At 53.2% G+C, this 23,473-nt stretch overlaps 11 protein-coding genes across 11 annotated transcripts; 5 read left to right on the plus strand and 6 right to left on the minus strand.

Annotated features, from left to right (window-relative positions):
• Positions 1-596: 596 nt before the first annotated feature.
• VDAG_08226 (uncharacterized protein) lies at positions 597-3,310 on the plus strand (the record flags this gene model as incomplete). Its single annotated transcript, XM_009657603.1, has 3 exons — positions 597-1,199; positions 1,252-2,907; positions 2,994-3,310. 3 exons carry the CDS (start codon positions 597-599, stop codon positions 3,060-3,062), a joined length of 2,328 nt encoding a protein of 775 aa, XP_009655898.1. The 3' UTR covers positions 3,063-3,310.
• A 1,159-nt stretch (positions 3,311-4,469) lies between these two features.
• Positions 4,470-5,570, plus strand: VDAG_08227 (fungal cellulose binding domain-containing protein; the record flags this gene model as incomplete). The annotated part of the gene is made up of 4 exons (XM_009657604.1): positions 4,470-4,865; positions 4,947-4,989; positions 5,051-5,093; positions 5,147-5,570. The coding sequence occupies 4 exons, from the start codon at positions 4,470-4,472 to the stop codon at positions 5,568-5,570; spliced, it is 906 nt and encodes a 301-aa protein (XP_009655899.1).
• A 637-nt stretch (positions 5,571-6,207) lies between these two features.
• Positions 6,208-6,446, minus strand: VDAG_08228 (uncharacterized protein; the record flags this gene model as incomplete). Its single annotated transcript, XM_009657605.1, has 2 exons — positions 6,208-6,324; positions 6,432-6,446. 2 exons carry the CDS (start codon positions 6,444-6,446, stop codon positions 6,208-6,210), a joined length of 132 nt encoding a protein of 43 aa, XP_009655900.1.
• A 253-nt stretch (positions 6,447-6,699) lies between these two features.
• VDAG_08229 (uncharacterized protein) lies at positions 6,700-8,086 on the minus strand (the record flags this gene model as incomplete). The annotated part of the gene is made up of 7 exons (XM_009657606.1): positions 6,700-6,859; positions 6,976-7,047; positions 7,147-7,480; positions 7,580-7,660; positions 7,720-7,753; positions 7,816-7,835; positions 7,891-8,086. The coding sequence occupies 7 exons, from the start codon at positions 8,084-8,086 to the stop codon at positions 6,700-6,702; spliced, it is 897 nt and encodes a 298-aa protein (XP_009655901.1).
• A 630-nt stretch (positions 8,087-8,716) lies between these two features.
• On the plus strand, positions 8,717-10,308 carry VDAG_08230 (6-hydroxy-D-nicotine oxidase; the record flags this gene model as incomplete). The annotated part of the gene is made up of 3 exons (XM_009657607.1): positions 8,717-8,761; positions 8,834-9,750; positions 9,807-10,308. The coding sequence occupies 3 exons, from the start codon at positions 8,717-8,719 to the stop codon at positions 10,306-10,308; spliced, it is 1,464 nt and encodes a 487-aa protein (XP_009655902.1).
• A 74-nt stretch (positions 10,309-10,382) lies between these two features.
• On the minus strand, positions 10,383-11,815 carry VDAG_08231 (C6 zinc finger protein; the record flags this gene model as incomplete). The annotated part of the gene is made up of 2 exons (XM_009657608.1): positions 10,383-11,588; positions 11,657-11,815. 2 exons carry the CDS (start codon positions 11,813-11,815, stop codon positions 10,383-10,385), a joined length of 1,365 nt encoding a protein of 454 aa, XP_009655903.1.
• Positions 11,816-14,305: 2,490 nt separating this feature from the next.
• On the minus strand, positions 14,306-15,239 carry VDAG_08232 (uncharacterized protein). Its single transcript, XM_009657609.1, has 3 exons — positions 14,942-15,239; positions 14,619-14,885; positions 14,306-14,557 (listed from the first exon to the last, which is right to left on the minus strand). The coding sequence occupies exons 1-3, from the start codon at positions 15,203-15,205 to the stop codon at positions 14,339-14,341; spliced, it is 750 nt and encodes a 249-aa protein (XP_009655904.1). The 5' UTR covers positions 15,206-15,239; the 3' UTR covers positions 14,306-14,338.
• A 1,275-nt stretch (positions 15,240-16,514) lies between these two features.
• VDAG_08233 (CAS1 protein) lies at positions 16,515-17,285 on the plus strand (the record flags this gene model as incomplete). Its single annotated transcript, XM_009657610.1, has 1 exon — positions 16,515-17,285. One exon carries the CDS (start codon positions 16,515-16,517, stop codon positions 17,283-17,285), a length of 771 nt encoding a protein of 256 aa, XP_009655905.1.
• A 904-nt stretch (positions 17,286-18,189) lies between these two features.
• VDAG_08234 (uncharacterized protein) lies at positions 18,190-19,309 on the plus strand (the record flags this gene model as incomplete). The annotated part of the gene is made up of 4 exons (XM_009657611.1): positions 18,190-18,363; positions 18,415-18,552; positions 18,621-18,672; positions 18,726-19,309. 4 exons carry the CDS (start codon positions 18,190-18,192, stop codon positions 19,307-19,309), a joined length of 948 nt encoding a protein of 315 aa, XP_009655906.1.
• A 96-nt stretch (positions 19,310-19,405) lies between these two features.
• Positions 19,406-21,471, minus strand: VDAG_08235 (siderophore iron transporter mirB; the record flags this gene model as incomplete). Its single annotated transcript, XM_009657612.1, has 5 exons — positions 21,122-21,471; positions 20,789-21,059; positions 20,392-20,734; positions 20,156-20,337; positions 19,406-20,077 (listed from the first exon to the last, which is right to left on the minus strand). Exons 1-5 carry the CDS (start codon positions 21,367-21,369, stop codon positions 19,406-19,408), a joined length of 1,716 nt encoding a protein of 571 aa, XP_009655907.1. The 5' UTR covers positions 21,370-21,471.
• Positions 21,472-22,299: 828 nt separating this feature from the next.
• VDAG_08236 (pectate lyase C) lies at positions 22,300-23,268 on the minus strand (the record flags this gene model as incomplete). Its single annotated transcript, XM_009657613.1, has 3 exons — positions 22,760-23,268; positions 22,638-22,706; positions 22,300-22,554 (listed from the first exon to the last, which is right to left on the minus strand). Exons 1-3 carry the CDS (start codon positions 23,123-23,125, stop codon positions 22,300-22,302), a joined length of 690 nt encoding a protein of 229 aa, XP_009655908.1. The 5' UTR covers positions 23,126-23,268.
• Positions 23,269-23,473: the final 205 nt, after the last annotated feature.

Consider the following 23,473-nt stretch of genomic DNA (forward strand, 5'->3'; position numbering starts at 1 on the left):
TGCCCACCCCATCATTCAAAGATCAAACTCGTCTCGTACGACCATGGATCGGATATTGACCGAGCCAGTCAGGATAGCCTCGCTGATCAAGAGCTCGGGCAGTTCGGCCAGTCGGGGATAACGACGGATCTCGGTGAATTCATAGCAGCTTCTCGGCCTATTTGTCCAATCAGAGACCCTTAATGCTCGGTCTAAGGCGCGCTGTCACAACCATCGGCGTTACATCCCCACCACTGACACGCTCATCGCAACAAATGCAATGGACTCAGACACCATGGCCACGGCGCCCGCAAAAAAGTCTTCATAGCATTTCTTATCAGATTGGTTCAGTCTCCGAACGCAATTGCCGTTTGGTTCAAGGTTCGTAGATCATTGCTGGTGCGGGTGCCTAGTCATGCCCAGTTTTCCTACTTTCGAATGTCGAATCTCACTCATGATTCTCGCCTCCACTCTCTGGTGATATCTCACGTCGACATCTAAGCCAGCGTATTCACGGCTTTAGACTGGTACGTGTGAAGGCCTGAGTTATTTAGGCCTTGAACATATCGAAGATTCTTCACGAAAATTCGGTGGCTGGCCTCTCAACTCAATTCACCATGCCCATGCCTACGACCGAGCTGGGCGGCGTCCGTCCTTCTCAAGCCGAAAGAAAACGCCGACGTCCGGCCCTGGCCTGCGAGCAATGCCGTATGCGAAAGGTCAGGTGCGATAGAACCATGCCGTGTGCGACCTGTACACGGTCACGGTCGACTGTTTGCACATACGCACCCCAGCTGCTGACAGCAAAACGACCAGTGGTGCCGAGACAAGTCGCGCCGGCCACATCCAATCCCGCCTCCGCTGCTTCCGACCACGTTGTGCCAGGCGTTGTTCGGCCCTCTCACGTCTCAGCCTCGGGCTCTATCCCCCCTCATACAGATCCTGACTGGTTGAACCCCTACCCCTCGAACCGGCCGGACCATGAGCCGATCTTGACCCCGGAGAGCCTCCCTAGCACGTCCCCCACGGTCACTGCGCTCCTCGACCGGGTCAAGCAGCTGGAACAGCAACTCAATGTGGCACTCCAGAAGAATGATGCGTCGCGCGACTGCGCTGCCATGTGCAGGGACGAGCCACGCGAAGACGATCACACTCATCGTGGCCTTGTCAACAAAACGCGTTTATTTGGCCCCAGCCATTGGGCCAACGGGGTGACGATGGTAAGTAAAGACCTTGAATTTTATCTGCTCGACAAGAGCTGATCAGCTGCAGGTGGAGGGGATCTTCAAGTTTCTTCATGGTGTCGAGGCCGATAAGACATCAAAGATGTACCAAGACATGGAGAGGTGCAAGAGCCTCGGCAGGCTTATCAAAGGTCAGCGCGTACCAGCTCTGACGAGCATCATCATCGGGAAGAGTATACCCCAAAAGGACCTGGCGGACCAACTTGTCGACGCATACTTGCGAACGTTCGAATCCGTGTACAGAGTCGTCCACATACCGTCCTTTAAAGCCGAGTATGAACGATACTGGGTCGATCCTTCAGCCGCCAACGAATCTTTCATGGTACTTCTGCAGCTGTGCATGGCCATCGGTGCCGCTTTCCAGGACGACACGTTCTCTTTGCGAACCATAGCCACTCAGTGGATTTATGAAGCTCAAGTCTGGCTCATGCTGCCGTGCGAGAAGTCAAAGATGTCCATCGTCGGCCTGCAAATACTATGCCTACTGCACCTTGCCAAGAACACCACCAATGTCGGCTCAGACCTCACATGGATTAGTGCTGGCGCTCTGCTGCGCACGGCAATGTACATGGGACTGCATGAAGACCCTAAGTGCATCGCCAAGATGTCGGCTTTCCGTGCCGAGATGCGCCGCCGCCTCTGGGCCACTATCCTGGAGATCCTCCTGGCGTCCAGCATCAGCTCAGGCGGACCGCCCCTCATATCTCCCATGGACTACGATACGGAACCGCCGGCCAATGTGGACGATGAACAGCTCATTGAGGATGCCGAGTCAGCCTTTCCGGTACCTAAGCCGTCTGATGTCTATACGCAAATGTCGGTGCCGCGGGCCATGCTCGAGACCTTTCAGGTCCGCCTTGTGGTGGCCAAGCATATCAACGATATCCGCGCCAACGCCTCGTACAACGAAACGCTGCGCGTCAATGCCGACCTGACAGCTTCTCTCCAGGGTATGATGCGTCAGCTCAAGAAGCTTCACGAGGGCGGCGACTTGAGCTCTTTCCAGCTGCGCTACGTCGAGTACACTACGTGGCGTTTCTTCATCGTGCTACATCGCCCGGCCCTCGCTCGGGCGCTGCGAAATCCCGTCTACTACTTCTCTCGCAAGGTATGTGTCGACACGTGCCTCCTCCTCGCCAACAGCATGTTCGTTGCGCCCAAGTCCCTCGCACGCCTCGCCTCGCCAGCTGCCACCCGCTCGGACATGGACGCACAACGCCTCTTCGTCAACTGCGCGGGCAGCTACCGCTCAACAATGGTGCAGGGGGGCATGATCCTCGGCATGGAATACCTACTGGTCCTGCGAGAAAATAGCGGCTTCCATGCCACTGGCGCGCTAGGCGGAGGCACCGCCGAGCTGCGCGAGACGATTGATGCCGTGAAGCCTTGGTGCGCCCAGCGCGTGCGCGCAGGGGACACCAACTTGAAGAGTTATCTTGCCTTTGTGTGGCTGTCCGCTCAGATTGATTGCTTCGAAAGAGGCCTCTCCTCTGAAGAGACGGACGCGTTCACGGTGGAGGCAGTCGAGGCAGAAATCAGCAAGTGTCACGACTGGCTGAAGGCGCTGGCTGGGTGTGAGGAGACGTCAGTAGCGGGCGAGATGGCGTTTGATATGGCGCAGGACATCGATTTTGACGATCTGGGGGGTTTCGACAAGATGAGCGAATGGGACTGGGGCGATCTGGTAAGTTGGACACCAGTGTCGTGTTGCGCACACCCACTTCCATGCTTTGACCTGGCTGTGTGAGATTGATTGACTGACAAACCTAGTCCGCAAGTCAAGGTTTCAACTCGAGCTTTGACGTCAATGGCGCGTTCGGCGACGACAACACCCCTTAAACAAGCTGACCGCTGTTATTTCCTTTCATGGGTCTTTCTGCCCATGTTGTCAGTTGCAGGTGTCAGTGTGGCATTGCACGAACAAAAGTTATGAGGGATGAGGCGACGGTCTTGGTGGGGGTTTTTGTTCCCACTGGGGAAGACCACTCCTCTCGGACATAAAGGTACATTAATACAGTTGAGAATTCACGCGGAGCTTGTCTGTTGTGTTGGCTAGGTACAATGGACTTGTTCCCGTCATGCACATGGAAGTCTTGTCCACAACCGCCAAGTTTTGACAAGCTGACTCTTGAACTGACATCCAGCAGAGAGGTACAAGACCCACGTCGATATTGCTCCTCATTGACCAGCAGCGATATGTTCTGCCGAGGTCTGTAGCATGATACTTGTGGAATCGGTAAATTGTCGACTTACCCAGTCATCTTTCTACTGTCGTTGACTCCAAATGTTGAGAAGGTCGCTTGAGCGAACCTTCGTTGAACAGGCGAAGCCCTCAGATCGGAAACAGAATCTTGCCTCAAGCGCGGCGTAGTGTGTGCTGAGAGTCTAGAGCTCAAGGCCCAATGCTCTTCTTTTCACATTTTTGCCTGATAATACGGAAAGACGTCGAGAATCGGGTATTTTCTTCTTTTGCCAAAGAACGTCGTGTGCATGATACTGCTGGACAATAATCTTTGAGGCTGACTTGGTCAGCTCAAGGTCATCCCCCTCGACCTGGGGTTCATTGGCTATTCGCACCTCAATGTTTCAAGACAGCAGGAGGGTCCCTGCAAGCGAGCTTCTTGCAACTCCCCTGGCTTGGTCACCTCCACATTAGTGACGCACGAGCGGGAGGCTGGTTCGGACGACCCTGAGTAGTTGGGCATAGGGCTGAGTCAAAGAGGCGAGTCAACCTTTGCAAGCAGCTAGTGACACGCTTTCTGGGGGCGCGGAAATAGGAGGATCAGGACATTGGCTCATATGCAGGCCTAGACGTACGAGTTCCGCGAATCGGAAAAAAAGTGTCTCTTTTGTACCCCTTGAGTTGTGGAGTAGGCCCCTGGAGTGGCTAGAATCGAAATCAGATTTGTTATGCATTGCCAAAATGATGCCGAGATGAAGGCCAGCGACGCCTCCCTCCGTCAACCTAAGTAATTGAGCCGGCGCCACTGGTAGGGGGCGAAGGATATAGATATAGAAGAGCTCCAGATCCGACTCCAACATATTTCTGCTTTGGTATCAGAGCCTCGCCAGTTCTTTGCTACACTCTTCCATCTTTTGACCACGTTCTTTTACACGTCAATACTTTCCTTTCAACAACAGGCTAGCCCTTTACATTCGTTCGACTCGAAGTCATCTCTAGGAAGAATCAAGAATTATCACTAAAATTCCTGCCACGACTATTCACGCTCCGCACCTAGTCCGGCAATGAATTTCTGCATCCTTGCCGCCGCGGCTTTGACGCCCCTCGCTTCCGCTCACTATTTCTTCGACAAGCTCATAATCGACGATGTCGAGACTCGCAGCAATGAGTTTGTCCGGTCCAGCACTCCTGCGGCCAAGTACAACCCCACCAAGTGGGAGAATATCCGTGACGACATGACGCCCGACGTCAACGATTTCCGTTGCAAGAAGGGCGCGTTCACCTTTGCTAGCCAGACTGGCACTGCCGAGGTGAAGGCGGGCTCCAAGCTTGCTGTGAAGCTCGTTGTCGGGGCCACCATGCAGCACCCCGGCCCTGCCCTCGTCTACATGTCCAAGGCTCCCACCACGGCCAAGTCCTATGAAGGTGATGGTGAATGGTTCAAGATCTTCGAGGAGAGCGTTTGCAACACCAGCGGCGACTTCACCAAGGATGCTTGGTGCACATGAGACAAGGATACGATCGAGTTCACCATTCCCAAGGACACTCCTGACGGAGAGTACCTGTTCCGACCGGAACACATTGGTATGCCCACCATCAACCCATAACTCCACGGGTCAACAGCAACTGACAATGACTTGGAAAGGGGTTCACGGTTCTCACGCTGGGCAGGCTGAGTTCTACTACACGTAAGCCATTGCAGCTCTCCTCGATGGACCAGCAGAAACTGACGTTGTGACAGTTGTGTTCAAGTCAAAGTCACTGGCGGTCGCAACGGCACCCCGGGCCCCACTGTCAAGTTCCCTGGTGCTTACAAGAAGGACGACTCCTCGTTCAACTTTTCCATCTATGGTGGCGTGAAGGACTACCCCATGCCTGGTCCCGCCGTATGGACTGGTGGTAACAGCGGCGAATCTACAGATCCTGTTCCTGTCGAGAGCGAGCCCATCCCTGCTGCTACGAGCGATGTCGCTCCCGCTCCTGTCGTTACCACCGAACCCGCCAGCCCCACCACTGCCCCCGGCTCGGGCTCCGGCTCGGGTGGTGATTTTGACGAGGTCTGCACACGCACCCGCCGACACCGCCAGCGCGGCCGCAAGGCTCGCAGTGCATTCCGCGTGTCTCTCCGCAAGCTGTCAAGCTGTATGCATCGGCCAGCTTCCTGAGCAGGCTATAAACAGCAACCGAGTTGTGGAGCTGCAGGAGTGTGTATTCAATGGTGTATGCCGACCAACAACCTGGTCGAGATGAATATCATGGAGACAGCTGTGAGGTTCAGGATGTCCCTTCAGAGAGGCGTCGCCTGGCGCGGGTTGGCTTTTTTGAAAGACCCTGACACCGTTCTTTTCGTACATTATTTATTGTTCTATACGTATTTGGATAGAATATCATTCCGCGCTGCTGCAATGGTAGTCTTCTGCGGATTTCTACCTTTAACACTTCGGGCTCGGTGTTGCTTTGCATGCTGTAGCCTAACCGAGATCAAAGCATTCTCCCATTGTCGTTATCTGATTCGACTGATGCATATCAATGCTTGACAATCATCAGCATTGTTAGCTTCGTTCAGATCATGCCCTTTCGTAAAGACACGGTCGATAGGTCACAAGGATCGTACTGCAAAACCTCGGTAGCTCTGACGCGATTTGCATGCGTGTAGCCCAACATTCCATTGAATCAAAATCACAGTAAAACGCGTGGATAATTACAATCAGTGACTGTCTTCAGTATGCAACGCGCTTTGATCCCGAAATTAACAATGTGACATGTAGATAAAACGACGGAGGCATTGCGTACAACACAGAGTCAGATGTCGTTGGGGATAAAGATACAGAGTATGCAGACATACCCAACCAGAGCAAGGGTCCTGCGGCTGTCCAAGTTCAGTGTCTGTGCAGTAGAAGGTTGGCGGTCCCTGCGCTTCTGTTAACATGCTCGTCAGTGGTGTGAACCCCTGACTAAACCTCAATTGTGGTCTGATGTTGGTCCTCTCGTTTGGTTTGCTCTTGGCAGCGGGGGGCTGTCCTCACATGATGCATGACCATTTCAAGCTTAAAGTGTCTGAATTTTCTGATCATGGCCTGCCTGAAATTTTGTTTTCGGAAGTTTCCGGTGTATTCTAAGCTCGAGGAACCTGATTGGAGATCTGTTGGTGCTTCTCGCAGTCACCGAGCAATTTGCTGTGCTCATCAGCATTGTCAGGCATTTTGGGGGTTCGCATGAGAAATTGGAGCCCGCATGATGTCCTCCTCACTTCTTCCATCTCCAATGGAACATGTGCCATCCAGACTCTGGCGCTTACGGCCCAGTTCGCGTGTTTCCGCTCCTTTTGTATTGCGATGGTTTGTAAGAACCTGTGCCGCCGAAGGTCTGCAGCTCGTGCCCAGAGAATGCGGTACTCTTGGACTTCCCGCGGGTGTTATCGTCCGTGCTGGGGAGCAATTTAGGCGCCATTACCCTGACAAAATGTTTCAGCGTCGACAAACTGGCACACATGATGAGAAGATTAGCTTCCACGCAGCTTTTTACACGGTTAGCTTCGTTGTGCCACACTAAGGTAGGTAGGTGTCTTACATCCAAACACGTATTGGACCACCTCCCCAGGTTTGATCGACTTCATCCAACACTGAAATGAGCAAGGCCAGCCTGATCATGGAAGTAAGTACCGTTCTGAATGTTTCATCATGTTAGTCTTCCATGAAGGAGCTGACACACTATCCGTGTTGAGATATTCGCGCCACTTACGCAGAGCCAATGATAAACATGAGCAACAATCCCGCCTTTTTGGCCTTTGACATGTGCAATCGAAGAACCATGGGAATTGGGATGCCAATGATGATAACGTCGGTAACAACGCCAAGGCTAGCTGTCGCCTGAAACATGGCTTGCCTGTCGATGCAAGACCCAACATCTGGGCGAATTGTCAAGTCAAAAGCCTTCCGAAATGGCTGGCATGGAAATAGGGAGCTGAAGAGGATACCCGTGCTCGAACCGACGACGAGAAACATAGCTGCGCAGACTGACCACCGGTACCACTTTTGGCTGTTGTTCATGTCCTTCAGGAAGAGCAAGATGACAACTTTAGAGAAGCAGGTTGGTATGGTGTATACGATGGAGTTGATGTATGCAGCGAACTAGATTCGTCAGCTTTTCATCTATGAAGAGAACTCTGTCTTACCGTTGACCAGTGCGAAGTCTTGGAATTTCTCGAATGGGATTTCCCAACCGTGTACCACCATATACGTATGAGCAAATGATCCTATGATGGAGCATCAGAGGCAAGACCACAATCGGGGAGTCCATTGTTCGGATACGCACGAATGGTGAGGACCTGAATGGCGATGGAACCTAGCTGTTGGCGGATCCAATCAGTGATGAGGGAAAGTCACAGCCGAAGCAATCCCCGCAACGTACCCAAGCAATAACGAGAAGAACTGCGTGTCTGTCAGTATTGGGATGCCGACTGCTCTGTACGATAGCTCGACTCACAATCATCAATACCCAACGAATGACGGACAAATGCTTTGACATAAAGCCTCTGGAGAATGAAAAGAAGTGCGAATACCATGCCCACAGCAGATACCACATACGCTGTCAGGACCGAGTTCCGTCGAGGATTGTCAAAGTCGACGACGTAACCTTCTGGCGGCGGAATGGCCACCAGAACACCGTTGACTACTGACATCGCGCCACCAAGGATAACGAAATAGAGGACTCTGTTGCCTTTCGGATATGTACTGAACGTCCTTGCTAAACTGGCATGCGTTTCCGATCTTGCAGCCCAGATCAGCCAACATCAAACTGGGGAGACAGCACCTTACATACAGCTACGCAGAATCCATGATGTGCATGAGCGTTTCGAGGCCTGGTACCTGCGCCTGGCTTGCTGTGAAGGGCCCAAAGTGATTGCCATGAGAATCACTATTGACGGCCAACTCCGTGCTATACTGACAGGGGACCAGGCTGGAGCCGAGACTAGGGTCCCTTAAAGTCGCCCTGAATCGCCCTCATCCTCGTCACTGCATCGGAGACCCGCAGTGCTACATGATAGCCCACCATCACCCCGGACGGCCGGCCGGCTAGCCTCCGCGGCACAGGACGCTACAGGGGTCCATGCCAACAGGCACCCAGATGCTCCGGGTACTCCGATACTGTGCCGTGCTGCACGCATACAAAAGCCGTCGGGGGCATGCATCAGCAAGACGTCTTTGGTTATACCTGGACAACTGGCATTGATTTCTTTCGACCTCATTCCGCTACCTGACTGGAAGCAATGTTCCTTGCTTATCATCGAGCTCTGTTGCTATCTGCTGCCATGCCTCTCGCTGCACGCGATTGTAGCAACGAAGGGGCGAGAGCTGTGAGTCCTCAGCGCCCCCTTCATGCTTTTCACCACTAGATGAGAGTTATTACTGACGCCTTCAACTTACAGTGCGAGGCCCTCGTCTCGGCGGGGCTTGGGGACCAGGTCCTTGCTATGGCCGACGCAGCATACGAGGCCCGCCTTGAGTCATGGTGGTCAAGCAGCTCGAGACTTCGACCCGCTTGCATAGTTCAACCCAAGAATGCACAAGATGTCGCCAAGATAGTCAGCGTCCTCGGTCAGAACACGACGGGGGATTTCGCTGTCCGAAGCGGAGGACACAGCCATTGGGCAGGAGGCAATAACATCGACGGCGGTGTTACTGTTGATCTGGGTCATCTGAGAGCTACGAAGTACAACACGGAGACAGGTATCGCCTCGATCGAGCCTTCTTCTAGGTGGGCTGATGCATTCCTCACACTCGAAAGGTCTGGTGTTGCGGTGCCCGGCGGACGCGATGGCAACGTTGGCATTGGTGGTTTCCTGACTGGCGGGGGCAATTCGTACTACACTGGCCTGTACGGCTTCGGCTGTGATAGTGTCGTCAACGCCGAAATTGTTTTGGCAGATGGCAGCATCATTGATGCCAACAAGGACAGTCACCCTGACCTTCTCAAGGCGCTCAAGGGTGGCTGGGGCAACTTCGGTATCGTCACTCGCTTCGATCTCGAAACATTCCCTTCGAAGCCCTTGTGGGGAGGTATACGTGCATCGGAGAACTCTCACACAGCGGCTGTCGGAGCTGCCATGGTGAACTTCACAGCAAATTACCACAAGAATCCAGAGGCTGCCTATCTCATCAATTTCACCTACAATCCTGGAATGTCTTCAGACATCCTTGTTGCCCAAGTCGTCGTTGACACAAGTGGCAAGGTGGCACCTCCAGCTTTCGACCAAGCTTTGGCAGTGCCTGAACTCTTCAACGACATCAAGGTCCGATCCATGGGTAACATGTCAAATGACTACCTTCTGCCTCCTAGCCTACAGTCAGTCGAGTGTCGTCAACTCTGATATATGTAACGCTAACAAGACCCCATTGCAGCAATGTCTGGTTTACCTTGACTTTCAAGAATGATGAGCGCGTCATTCAAAAGTCTGCCGAACTGCACGAGAAACTTGTAGCCGAGATGCTCAAGACCGTGCCCACGAACGACCTGGGCACCCAGAACCTTTTCCAGCCCATTCCAAAGTTTTTCGCCGAGATTGGGGAGTCTCGTGGTGGTAATGTCCTCGGTCTCGACCAGGTCGAGGGAGACTCCCTTATGTGGCTCCTCGCCTGTACCGTCAGGGAACCCGAGCATGAGAAATTGCTGCACGAAAAGGGATTGGAGATGAAAGCAGCCCTGGAGGAGTTCGCCAATTCGATTGACGCGCTTCGACCATGGGTCTACATCAATTATGCTGATCCCACGCAAGACCCAATTTCAAGTTATGGCAAGGCCAACGTTGAGTTCTTGCAGAAGGTTTCGGCGAAGTATGATCCCACTGGTATGTTTCAGCGCAGAATGAGAAGTGGATTCAAGCTTCCGGCTGCTGCCAACTAGATAGCAATATCTAAAGAAAATCTTCAACGTGGATCCCCATCATGGCCACCAGTATTAAAAGCCCTACCCTTGTTCTAGACGAAGGACACTTGAATGACGGCTGTGGGCCATGCAAGCCATTTATGTACTGCCTCGGAGGCCTGGCGTACCTCGCTCAGTATGTGCACACCCCATCCATTCATGAACCAGTACCGGTCGAGAGTCCGCAACAAAACAGCAAAGTGACCGAGCAAAATAAGGGCGATGGGTTCTTTCCTTTCCAGCCGCTCAACGAAACCCGTTTCGATCTGGTATAGCCATGATAACACATGCTGCACTTCCCCCTTGATGAACGACTTTGGCTCGTTTATGGTTCCAAAAGTCGTTTGGAATGCATTCGATAGCAATTTGATGTCGTGTTGGTACACGTCTCGGTCCTTGGAATCGGCCAGTATGCTCACGAGACTGGAGACTTCATCCATCGACTTCTCCCACTCGACAAAAGAGGGCAAAGCTGGAACTTGATGCTGAGTTGCCATGTCTGCGGCTTCGGGCTCCGGTTCTTGGGCGAGGACGCCTGTCAGGATGGCTGGCCACCCTAGCGTCTTGACAACAAAGCGCACCCCAGAGATGAGCGACACCCAGGGGACCTCTCCATTTTCTGCGACTACTAAAAGGTTCCCAGGACTTGGACCTCTGGCAAACGCTGTGAAGCAGATCATTACGGTAACCATGTACAAGGCTTGACCGTTTTCTAGGCTGATGAACGGGAGAAGATCGGTAGCTTGCTGCAAGGCAATGGTAGAGTGGCGGTCGGCAAGTGCGACGAAGCGAATGGCATCTTCGGGCTGTAACCTGACCTGGTGAAGGGCGGCCAGAGCCAGCATACCGTTGAGGACACAGGGATGGCGAAAGCCGAGGACGGGCGCTTTATCCCGGTAGAATTTGAAGTTGTCCCCTAAGGTGGGTGCCGTATAGACCATGAAACTGTGAAAGAGCTCGATGTTCTCGACATCGAGAAGATTTGGTAGTGAGTTTGAGAACTCTGACGGTTGCGTTGACGGCGGGGTTTGGGAGGTGATGCCGGATCCCACTTCGGGACTTTGAGCTGAAGGCGAACCGGAGTGGACCTGTTCGGCCCATGAGCTCCAGTCTGATCGGGGCCGGCCCCTCCGTCTTCCTTCGTGGACCTGGGGCTCCTCCGTATGCTTCGTCTGGGCCTTGAAAATGGCCGTTGGCAGAAAGTCGCAGGCAACTCCAAAACGCTGACAATTGCCGCACTCTGGTTTGGCTTCATCGCACTGCAGAGTGATTGTGAGCTTGGGTGTTCTTTTGCTAGGTATGCAAGCGAGTGGTGAGGGAAGCGAACCTTGACTTTTCTCCTCTTGCACGTCTTGCAACCGAGCCGCGATTTGCGATGATGTCGCCTCCCCCCTTTTTTGGACGCGGTGACACACTTCCCGCAGCAACAAGTCTCTCCTGCTGCGGGTTCTTTTGACGCTGTACAGCGCGACTCGCTGTCCGACATGGAGGCGGTCGCAAATGAATACGATAAATGAGCAATGACGGAACTTGCTGACGAATGGGCTTCTTTTGGATTTCTCAGTCACAAGGGCGGAATAAGTTCGAGTCTTTGAATCCGACACTTTACGAATCTTGGAGGTCACAGTTCTGGAAGAATGTGGACGTCGAGTGGCCAAGCAGACTCCAAGCGTTCCATGACTAGCCCTTCCCCGGAGCTTAGGTGCTACCATGTACAACCTTGGGGCATTTGGTCGCTAGCACCATGAAATCCCCAGTTCCGGGGGACAGGTTCGCAAGAGCTGGCGAATGAGAGCCCTGCCCATGGTCTGAGTTCAGTGTCGCATGTCACGATGGACGATAAAGTGGAGAGCTCGATATGAATTTCCGTACCAAATGCGTAAATTCATTGATTGGCCATGTACCGGCAGTGGGCCAACACAAATAGCGATGGGAGATACGAAGATGGAAAGCTCATTCGAATGAGCAAGCTCACAGGATTGGGTGATATAACTAAAGAGGTAACCTGTATGGCTTAATGGAACTCGGTTTCCTAGGTCCCATTCATCATGTTTGTATTTTGGGCCTTGACGAAGAGGGCTTTTCCAGGCTCCTCTGGGTACAGTACACCGCCAGAGCCGACTTTCAATGAGGGACCTTGCAGGAGGTGAGAGATGTAAGAGGCGTCTCTGACTCGATGACGTGTTCTCTCTGGCAAAAGCGCGGCCTAGTTGATGCCTCGCTAGCCGTAAATAAAGCCCTAGCAAATGTACAGCCTTCATAGTTGGTGCACCCAGACTCCCGCCTTCATGTCGCCGTCGCCGACCCCATAGGCCTACAACGTGCTGGAACCGCCTCACGATCTCTCACTACATTTTCTGAAGGGCCAGGAAACCTTCGCAAGAATTGAAGAAAAGTAAACACGATCCAATGTTTCCTCGTGGAGTATTCTCCACGGTGCGACGCACGACCAACCAAAGGCCGGATGCGCACTAGGATCAAACCATCTTGGGGCTCCTAACGTGTCATGTCGAGCACCAGCCATAATCCGGCCCTGCCACGAATCAGCCTGCTGACCGTTGATTCTCGCTGGTTGCCGCAGCAGACATTGGTGAAAGCGATTGGCTCGTGGGCGCTGATTGATCGCCGTCAGGGATTGTCAGTTGTGCGTCGTGGGTTGGGGGAACGGGAACGACCGCAGCTGGCCTCGCGGATCATCGCCAAGACCTCCGGGGGCATCGTCGTTGCACTGCTTTTACTTTTCTGTCCGCGGGTCCCAGGTCCGTGGCTTGGCTACTTCACGCCGAGCCGCGTTGACGGCATGTGCGAAACGGCCCTCAATTGCCCGCCGCGCGTCTTTGCGGCCAGCTGCGAGCGTTCCAGTGAGATGTCTCCAGAGCGCGCGTTAGTCGTGCCAGAGAGGGAAAAGGGGCGGGAGGCACCGAGCGGCTTCATACCCAGCCAAGCTGATTTGTTCGGGTACCAGACCAACTGTGGGCATGTCGTTTCACTGTCCACAGAGTTCACCTACTACATTTCACAACGGCCGGTCTGCTTGCCTCGGCCAGCGGCCCAGGTCGAAGGTTAACGTGAGCTTCTGTGGTGAAGAAGAGCACAGACAGCGCTGTGATACAGGCGGCCCGCCACTAACTAAGGAGACGTCACACATCGCACCGCCAATTGGCCCCTGGGTCAGCTCACAAGCCGGCAACGGGTTGTGCCTGGGCCATGAGAAGGGCTTGAGGGGCTATCCCAGCTGGACCTCCACGTTTCGACCCGTCCTTTGCATGCATGCATGCCGCCTCAGCCGGAGCAGCAGGCAGCCGATGTGTTGTCACCTAGAAGGAGGCGGACTCATTGAAATGGGTCCCGAACCAAGATCAGGGCCTTGGCAGATCACTGCCGATGATCTTTACAAGGCATCCCTGCGATCTGCAAAACGTCGCCAAACATTGTCACAAGACGCTATCTGCAGAAGAACACCTCCCAATACAATCGGCTGCGATTGCGATTGTGCCCCAAGGCCTTGTCCTCAGAGCGGCGGTGCCAGCCGGACGCCAAGACATGCGTCGTATTTCGCTCTGACTCTCGTCGCCTCTCAAATTCAGGCGGCTCAACTGTGTCGACGAAAGGCACATTGGCATAGACTACCAAGTTGGAACAGGAACCGTGCGGGCGGTCATCGGGGGAAGAATCATGATCAATGATTACAGGCATCGCTCAGCTCAGCAAGCCACCGCCAGAGCTCCGTGTATCTTCGGGATCCCTATCAATATTGGCCCAGCGGAGGCCGGTAGATTAAGGCATGAGCCAATATCAAACAGACCCAAGCAGCGGCTAAGCAGCTATCGAAAGCTGACCGTCCGTCCTTGATCTACGAACTTCAGTAAAATGTTCCGCAAAAGCCTGAGCTCTTGAAGAGAACAGAACGTTGGCACGAGGAGGGCTCGGAACCGGGACGGCTCCCAAATTACAGGCTTTGCAGGTGCTCAGAGCCGTGTGAAATTCTAGGTATTTTGATTGATGCGGACTAGTTTTGAAGTGAACCCTCTGAATGGTCTACTGTATTGACAGCTGGCGTCAATTTCTTCACAACAAACCCATGATAAGGGAGGCTGGCATCCCCTCCCAGGACGACGACTTCAGTGTCCCAGTTGACGCCTGGGCAGTTGAGCCGAGGCATGATGAAGTGCTGGGGGCGGTATGTGACGTAGAGGAACACGCCATCATTTTTGAGGACACGAGATACCTAGATCGAGCGTCAGCGATGGAAAACTCCTCCAGGCACTCGCCAGGCAGTCACCACTAACCTCCTGGATGTATGCGGCAGTCTTGTCCACGACGTCCTGAGGGGGGCTCCACGGGCTACCGTGGATCATGGCGTCGAGAGTCCCCTTATCGAATGCGACATCTATGGACCCCGAAGTGATGCTGTCCATATTGCAGACGTCCAGGAGCCTCCATTCGATGCCCTTGATGTCGCCATGTCTCTTGGACATGAGATCTACGACCACATTGGAAAAGTCGACGCAGAGTTGATCATTGTATCCACGCTCTGCCAGGTCTCGCGGTATAGTCTGGATCAATCTTAGCTGCTAATACATGAGAAGACATCATGTCAGGACCAGCGTACACTGTCCCCTGATCCGAGGTGAAGAATCTTAGGGTTGGTCAAGGGTCCCCGCGACCCGAACAGATGGGGCTCGAGAAAAGGCAAAAGCTCGTCGAACGTCCGGAACCATTCGTGCGTCGGCGTATCGGCCTCAGCCGTTGAATAGCGCTCGTCCCAAAATTCTGGATGGGCGAGCTTCTCGAGTTCTTCGTTGCTCATCATGTCGAAGTGGTAGCCAAGTTTTTCCACAGTGACTCCAGCTTCATGGGGTGTTTCTTTTTGCATCAAGCATGGATTGCAGGTCCTGGACTGTGGAGGCAGGCGGTGTGAGCCGGCCGGTGGGGGCGCCAAAAAGACCCCATAATGATGTATCCCTTTGGTGCCGAAATTCGGCCTCAGTACATACATAGCTTGAACAGCTCTGTTATGGACCTTGATAGGCAACTATTGGGTATATGATTGTAGTAGATAGCTCTACTAGACATGCGTAATGTAGAGGTATCGAGGTAAGGTATGTTAATGTACTGCTCGTTCTATCTTTTAACTCAATTGTCGATATCTATTTCCTGCTACCTGGCTGTCGATTAGTGAAGTACCGAGGCCGAATTTCGGCACCAGAGGGATACGCAGTCGCCAGCTATGGTTTGTTCACCTTGCAAGCTAATAAGCCACCGCCGAGCTCAGGGCTTGCTTCCTCTCGGCTCAGCCTAAAAGCAGCAAGGCTCTGGAATAGATCTGGCTTGGAGGATCCGGCTTGGATAGATCCGGCTTGGATGGGGCTCGGTAAAACCCATCTCAGTGGTTCTCCCCGCTCACTGAAGGGCTCCGAAACGGACCCATATGCAGTGAACCGCACGACCCCCAACAATGTCAATGCCCAGCAAGGGCCAGGGTATGCCCTTCCGGCATCTTGGAGATCCTCAAACACCACGCTCCGTTCGTCGAACGCCCCTCGGGTTGCTAGTGATTGCTCCCGCCCCGCGCATGAATGTTTCTTCGGCTGCGCTAGAAATGATTTCCGATACCCTGTGTGCTTCCCGGTCGATTACCTTGATCGCGATTGGTTCGTCGCACGGTCGTACCAAGAGGCTCTTTTGTGCCCTGCGCTACTGAGCCTCATCTCGTCTTGCAAGGGGGAAAGGCCCAGTTTCGGCGCCAACCACCTCGTGATGCTGTCGTTTGAGTATCATCCCATTGTTCTTTCGGAGCTGAGCCACGCCTGGACCGCCATTCTGAGGCAGTCGCACTGTCACTGTCGTTGCTGGGCGTGAGCCAGCCAGCATCACCGAGTATGCCGCCCGGAGCAGCCTGGGCATCAACGACCTTGTCGTTGCTGGTGTCTCTCACGATTTGACTATAAAGAAACACCATCCATCCCGTCTATCGTCTGTTTTTCTTTCCTCTCCTCATCATCAGCATCAACAACCACCTCAGCTCTTCTCCTCGACCTTTCTCTTTTCGCTTCTCTTTTTCCTCTGGCAGGTCATCTCCTCTGGTTAGGAGATCGTTCCCAGTTTATTCTCTCTCAGCTGCTGTTTCCGCTTTAATTGTTCTTTAATCCGTCAAAACTCCTCAAACCCCATACTCCGACATCATGTTCACCAAGTCCGTCCTCGCCGCCACCCTCCTGGCTTCCGCCCAGCTCGTCGCTGGTCACGGTGCCATCATCGCCGCCACTGGTGATCAGGGTGGTCAGGGCATGGCTCTCGGTGTCGTCACCAGCACTCCTCGTGACGGAACTCGTCGCGACCCCTTCCAGCAGGATTCAACTCGTTTCCGTGGCGCGTCCGCTCAGACCTTTGGCGAGACTGTCGGCGCCGGACCCAACAGCCTCGAGTCCGGCACCAAGGCCATCATGTCCGAGATGGGCGGCCAGCTGCCCCAGGTCTCTCAAGGCGGTTCCGTCGACATGACTCTCCACCAGGTCAACGGTGATGGTGGTGGCCCCTACGAGTGCATGATCAATGCCGACGGCACCGGCGCCACCTGGGAGAACATCCAGGTCACCACCACCCCTCCCGGCCAGAACTCCCGCAACCGTGGCGGCGCTCAGACCGACTTCCCCATGGTTGCCGCCATCCCCGCCGACCAGACTTGCACCGGCACCGTTGCCGGCCAAGATCAGGTCTGCCTCGTCCGCTGCCAGAACGCCGCCCGCGCCGGTCCCTTTGGCGGCGTCGTGCCCGTCCAGATGGCCGGTGCCGCCAACGCCACCGAGGCCCGCCGCCGCCTTGCCCGTTCCATTCTCGAGACGGAGCGCACTCTCGCCAAGATGATGAAGCGTGCCTCCACCTTCCCCGCGAGCGGGGAGAAGCTTGAGGCCTTTGAGCTCGAGGAGGAGGCCGAGGAGGAGGAGGAGCAGTAAGAGATGCGCGCACCCATTCGAGCGGACAAAGCTTGAAGCGCACTGGATTGCCAACAGCTTGAGATACTCCATTTGAAAACGGTCAACCGAGGACGGAGTTTGAGGGTTTTGAATTGGGCGGCGGTTAGAGACAGGGATGAGATCCTTCCTAGAGGATAGCGCAGTGGACTCGATTCAAATTGGCACAGGGGCTAGAAATTTGATCCTGTGCCGGACAAGAGGTGCTTTGATCGGCTCCCTGGGTAGTTTTACAGTACTGGCCTACTGCTTAATGAGATCGCGGCTGCTTGAGTCTTACTTCGGCGTTCCATATCATGTTGTGATCCAGTTTCTCGTGTCTCCGCCTATAACATCAACTGGCATTCTAAGCGTCGCCCTAGGATCTTCTCGATTCTATCTTCCCCCTTTAATTATGGTGGGGGCTTTGGAGTAGCTGCACTCGTTCTGGAAGAACTTTCTTCTGGCGAGAGTGGAAAGTCTCCGGTTGCAACACCGCGTATGATTCAAGTCGTGGCAAGCAGGCACCCGGTCGGAAAGATAATCAGCCAAAAACTGGGGTCAATCGGTGTAATTCTGAGCCCTGCAGAAGCTCCCATTTCCAATAGCTGTGCACGGCTCAAAGTGGATAGGGGGGCGGTTAATTGTCTCCGTGAATGGGCGAAAATCATCCCGACGCCGAACCCCGAGAGACTGACTGCACGCGATTCAATAACTCATGTCTGTGCCGTCAGGACCGCGATCTGGCAGCAAAATGATATTTAAGAACCTGATGCGAGCGATGAAAACTGATTCTTACAAGTCTCATCCCCGTTCAGATTTCGGCTCATCTTTCATCGTTCTACCCGCACTGCTCGATTGTCATCCCACGCTACCAAGCAAAGTGCACCGGATTTTATCACCTATCATGCACCAGCAAGTTATCACTGTTTTCGGGGCTACTGGCCTCCAGGGGGGAAGTGTTGTCAAAACTTTCCTTGAGGACCGCAAGCTGAAAGGGTGGCTCATTCGTGGTGTCACTCGCAATGCGTTTTCCGAAAAGGCCAGGGACCTCGCGGCCAAAGGCGTCGAGGTCGTTGAGGTAACACCTCAATAGTGCATGTTGGCATTTCATCAACTGACTTACATTAAGGCCGATCTGAACGACCGGGTTTCTGTTCTCAAAGCCGTACAAGGGTCGACGGCCGTTTATGGGGTCACAAATTATTGGGAGAGCCTGGACAAGGATCTCGAGGTTCAGCAAGGCAAGAATATTGCTGATGCAGCAAAGGTACCTTTCCACCTCTCGAAACGCTTGCGTTTGCCCTTGAATAACCTTGGCTGATCACCATGCTTCAGGAAGCTAAAGTTCAGCACTACATATGGAGCTCATTGCCCAACATCACCAAGCGTAAGCACATTGCCATAGGACTTTCGCACGGGGATACTCACATGGCTTTGCAGTATCGGGTGGTGTCCTGTCTTGTGTTTATCATTTCGACAGCAAAGCAGAGGTTGAGAGCTACGTCCGGTCACTCGACATTCCCGCATCATTCTTCATGCCTGGACTTTACGCATCAAATCTGACGACCAATTTGATGAAAAAGACACCTCTTGAAGACGGCTGGAGATTCTTCCTTCCCGCGCCTTCCACTGCCGAAATCCCCTTCTTCGACGTCAACGATACAGGCAAATTCGTTAAAGGTATTGTCTTGAACCGAGAGCAGGTTCTTGGCAAGCAAATCCTTGGTGCCTCAAATTATATGACGCCGGCTGAGGCCATCGAAACATTCAAAAGCCTGTTCCCCAAAGCAGGCAAGAATATCGCATTTTTTGAGATGACCCATGATGCCTATAGGGGAGTTTTAACAAGTCAAGGCCTCCCAGCCTTTGCAGCAGAGGAGTTGTTGCAGAATCTGCGACTCCTGGCTGAGTTTGGCTATTACGGCAGGGCAAGCTTAGACGAGTCGCACGCTATCCTGGATGATGAGCTGATGACCTGGAGACAATTCGCGAGGTGTGCAAAAGAGTTTGAGGGTCTGGAGTAAAGCCACTGCTTGACCAAGAGGGATCAAGGTTTCTGCAGGGTCCAGAGTTATATAATCAGGTTCTATGAGAGGGTTCATAGCCTTTTCAACTGCTGATCAGAAGACATTGCCCATAGTCTGCTTAATTGTTCCAACGTTGATGTTGCGGATGAGAAGCACCCAGATGAATGACAGTGCCATGATACCAGTGCCCGTGGCAAGCATCTTGGTTTGTGCGTATCCATACGCCTGCTGAATACCGAATCGCTCCGGGGAGCCAACTTCGTAGCTGAGCTGCATCTCGAGACTCTCGTAGATCTCGGTCAGATCCGGCAAAGCCGTGGCCGGGAGATATCGCTCGAGGGCCTCGGCAAAAGTGTTGGTCCAGATAGCGCCAGAGATAGAGTTGCCAACAGCACCGCCAATGTTACCAACAACGCTGAGGAGTGCCAAAGCTGCAGCGACGTGCTGGTGGTCGACAGCGGCGAGAATTGACAGCTGTTGAACGATGATGAAGATACTTCCACCCACTGAGATGAATATCTGGCACATGAAAATGTATCCAATGTAACCGTTGGGTTGCCGGAAATGAATCATTAGCCCCTGTGCAAAGACGTAGAGTGGAATGGCAAAGTAAAGAAGCCACTTGAAGTAGCCCGTCTTTCTGATGGAGAAACCAACGATCAAAAGAAGGATGCCGGACACGACATCAAAGGTGCTTGCAACATACCCCGCCTCTGAAACACTGAGGTTATTCACAACCTGAAGGAACGAGGTGAAGTAGCTGTTCTAGCAGTAGTAGGAGACTTGGTATGTCGCGCAGAGGGCAAGAGCTCCAATGATTGTTCTGTTAGTCATGAGGTGGACGTTGAGGAACGGTGTCGGAGCCAGGAATGTTTCGTAGAGCGCAAAGATTCCAAGGACGACAAATCCCACGACAATCATGGCAATGATATAACCTGACGACCAACCGTTAGGCGCTGAGTCGGCGAGTGTGAAGGGCAGTAAGAATGTGGTGAGGCCGCCGGCGAATAAGATGACTCCGGGAACTATCCAGGCTAAGTCAGTCAATCTCTTCTGTATCCAATTGAGGTTTTTCTTACCATCGAATTCGGTCACAAACATCCAGATGTTCTGCGCCACTGTTCTTCCACTCTTTTCCCGGAGAATACGTCCTTGCTGCTCAGCTTTTCGAAGGTTGAACTTCAAAATTGTGAACAAAGGAGCCGCCACACAGGGTAGGATAATTGAGAAGCATCCGAATCCCCACCGCCAGTTGACGTTCTCGTAAAATCCCTCTGCAGCCTTCGGGCCGGCGAATGCAGTTATCATGTAGGGAGAAGAAGTGAACGCAAATGCTAGTCCTCGATTCTTCAGACTCGTGGCGTCAGCCGTAATAACATCCACACTATAGATAATGCCTCCGAATCCAATAGAATAGAAAACCTGGAAATCGAACGTCAGCTCCATTCTTCTCTTTATTCTCTTCATGACCCTTACTTGGGCGGCGCAAAAGGTCGAGAAACTGTTGCATGTAGCCATGAGGACCAGTCCCAGCGTGGCGAAGCTCGTCATGACGAGGAAGCCTTCAGCACGACCCCAGACGTCAAGCATTTTGGCGAGCGGTATGTAGACTGCAGCTGTCATTGCGTTGGCCACGATGTTGATGACCGTCAGGAGCGAATGCGACTCGAAGTCACTCGTAACGAACGGCATCAGGTTATACAGAATTGAAGACTGAAAAGCGTTGACCAGATACAGACACCATATACTTTTACACAAAGACCATGTCAGCAATCCATTGAGCTCTGGCATCTGGGCTATAGTGCATACTTGATGAAAACGGCTACCAGCGACCGCTTCGACCAGGTGAGTGTGACGGCCTGTACGCTTTGCACACCATGTTGCACATTCTCGCTGGGAAGCACTGGTTTCTCGTCTACCTGTGCACCCGTTTCATTTGCCACGTTTTCAGCACCCAACTTGGCGTCGTCGGGCGTTCCTTCGGCAGCGGCAGGCACGATGACATCGTCGACTTGTTGCCGCCCTAGGCCTAGGCGGATCTTGGGCAGGGTAGGCATAGCTGTGATCGTAGGCGAAGGTTTACTTTGGGAGCGGACTGCAGTTGTCGCATGGCAGAAAGCTGCTGTGGCAGAGCTTAAATCAAATCTCTGTTTCTCTCTGCTCGGGTCTCCCCCAATTTCCTGCTAGGGGGTGCTGCACATTTCTTCGGCTGACGACCCATGGGTGCAATACCCGATCAGATTAGATTTTCACGACTAGCAGACGTCCCCATCAGGTGTTCTTCGGATAACACGGCATTTTTAAGTAATAGACATATGAATAGCATGCCACAACCTGCACTTGGGCACGCGAAGGATCGATGGCGTCCACCCGTGGCCCCATCAGCCGGCACATCTGATAAGATCTCCGTTTGTCCGCTATTCCCAGCTCCCACGAGCCTGATTGACCGGAAACAACGACCTAGCATTTGGGCTACCCGGCTATCAGGCACGTAGCTTCAATTGCAGCAGTCAGGGCTGCATGGGCCATGCGGAACAAGTGTGAAGAGGCTTGCGCATTGAAGGGTCTAGACTCCACCTACCCGCTCCTGACCCATCCTGTATGCTGGCCGAATTCTAGCGTTCAAGGACAATGCTGGCGATGACCCTGGCAATTCGCAAAATCATTCAGGTCTGCTGGTGCTAACTAAGGGTTCCCACACTCTCGGGACCGAAGAAGCACCGCTTCGAACGCTGGGCCTCGGGATGTTGTCGTGAGTATTTCCTGACTTCGCCGTATCAAATTTGGATGAGTAGTAAAACTTATGCAGGGCTCAGCGACCAGATCTTTTTCCAACCTATATACTTCAAAAATTGTGCGTCGGGTACATGAAACCACCGAATGCCACTTGACGCCGATTAGCATGGAAACAACCATGCCTGCCCGGACTTTGGTTGCCACATAACCCATGAGCTACGGCGTGCAAATCGCGCGCAGTAGCTAGCTGCTTAGCCAGAGCAAGGACGAACTTTCTCAGGGGAGCAGCCACCTGCACAGCCATCATAGATCCAGCACGCCTCTTTCGCATCTGTGCAGACATTCCTCAATGTGGCAGTGTCACCAAATGCCTCGTTGATGCCAACAATCTCGCCACCATTGTACGCTGTCACACCTTCGACGTACACATTGCGTTTGCACTGACTGCTACAGTTGCCGCATGAGCGATAGACCTTCCCATAGTCCTCGGCGTAGAAGTTGATAATCTGTGAGCCGAGTCAGCATCGTACCACCATAATGTCTTTGGGGTGAAACCTGCGTTGACAGTCCCGCAACCATTATGCTGTACAATCTTATCCTGGGCCTTGAAGGCACCGCCGCCAATGATCCAGGTCTCGTCGCCAGGTCTGTCATTCTTCTGCACGGTATGTCAGTCAATGGACCATGAATCTCCTGTCTGGTCGCACTTACTACCGAGATACCATCTTCGCAAACATCTTCAAACCAGACAAACTCAAGAGTGCAAGGGCCATCGCAGTGGACGCCCTCAGCTTGGTCCTTGCCTATGATGACGTTCTTCAAAGTAGCGCCACGGCGAAGGTAGAAGACGGCATCACGCCAGTCTCCCTCATTCTGTTCATTGCAGGCACCAGATCCCCGATCATATTTAGCCCACTTCCCGTCATAGACCTCACCAGCTGGGACCTCGATGACCTGCGAATTGGAGTAGTGGTCGGTGTGGGAGGGGAGGCCTCCTTCGTAGCCGTTACAGGCAGAGACGCTTGGAACAGCTGCAAGTGAAGAGAGCAGGCTTAAATAAACAGATGAAACCTTCATCGTAAGAGATTTTCAAGGAGATCAAAGTTCAAAAATGAGAGAGCTTGAGGAAGCTGGCGTTGTGGTGTGGTATTGAAGAGCAAGATTTGGGAGAAGCAGCTACAGATATAGACATCAAGTAAATACTAAGACACATGACAGACCCTGCGGCTTTCCTCACCTTTCCAAACAAAAATCAAATCTGTGGATTAGACCCTAGGAGTATCAATGGTGGAGAAAGCCAAGTTCATGCTTGCCCTTGGCGGGCAAGGAGATCAGCGTTTTTCTGTTGAAATAGTCTATCAAGCACCGGAAACCGAGGTGCTTGGGTTTTGCTTATATTGATTACCACCCTCCTTCGCGGGAGTA

This window comes from Verticillium dahliae, genomic scaffold, assembly GCF_000150675.1.
Source record: "Verticillium dahliae VdLs.17 supercont1.19 genomic scaffold, whole genome shotgun sequence".
Classification (NCBI taxonomy): Eukaryota; Fungi; Ascomycota; class Sordariomycetes; order Glomerellales; family Plectosphaerellaceae; genus Verticillium; species Verticillium dahliae.

Excerpts from the sequence above, each read along its gene's own strand:
- VDAG_08232 (XM_009657609.1), bottom strand. The coding sequence starts at position 15,205 with ATGCAAAAAGAAACACCCCATGAAGCTGGAGTCACTGTGGAAAAACTT. Across the intron at positions 14,886-14,941 it reads ACCTCGGATCAGGGGACAGT|ACTATACCGCGAGACCTGGC; the intron begins GTACGCTGGTCC and ends AGATTGATCCAG. Across the intron at positions 14,558-14,618 it reads CTGCCGCATACATCCAGGAG|GTATCTCGTGTCCTCAAAAA; the intron begins GTTAGTGGTGAC and ends CGCTCGATCTAG.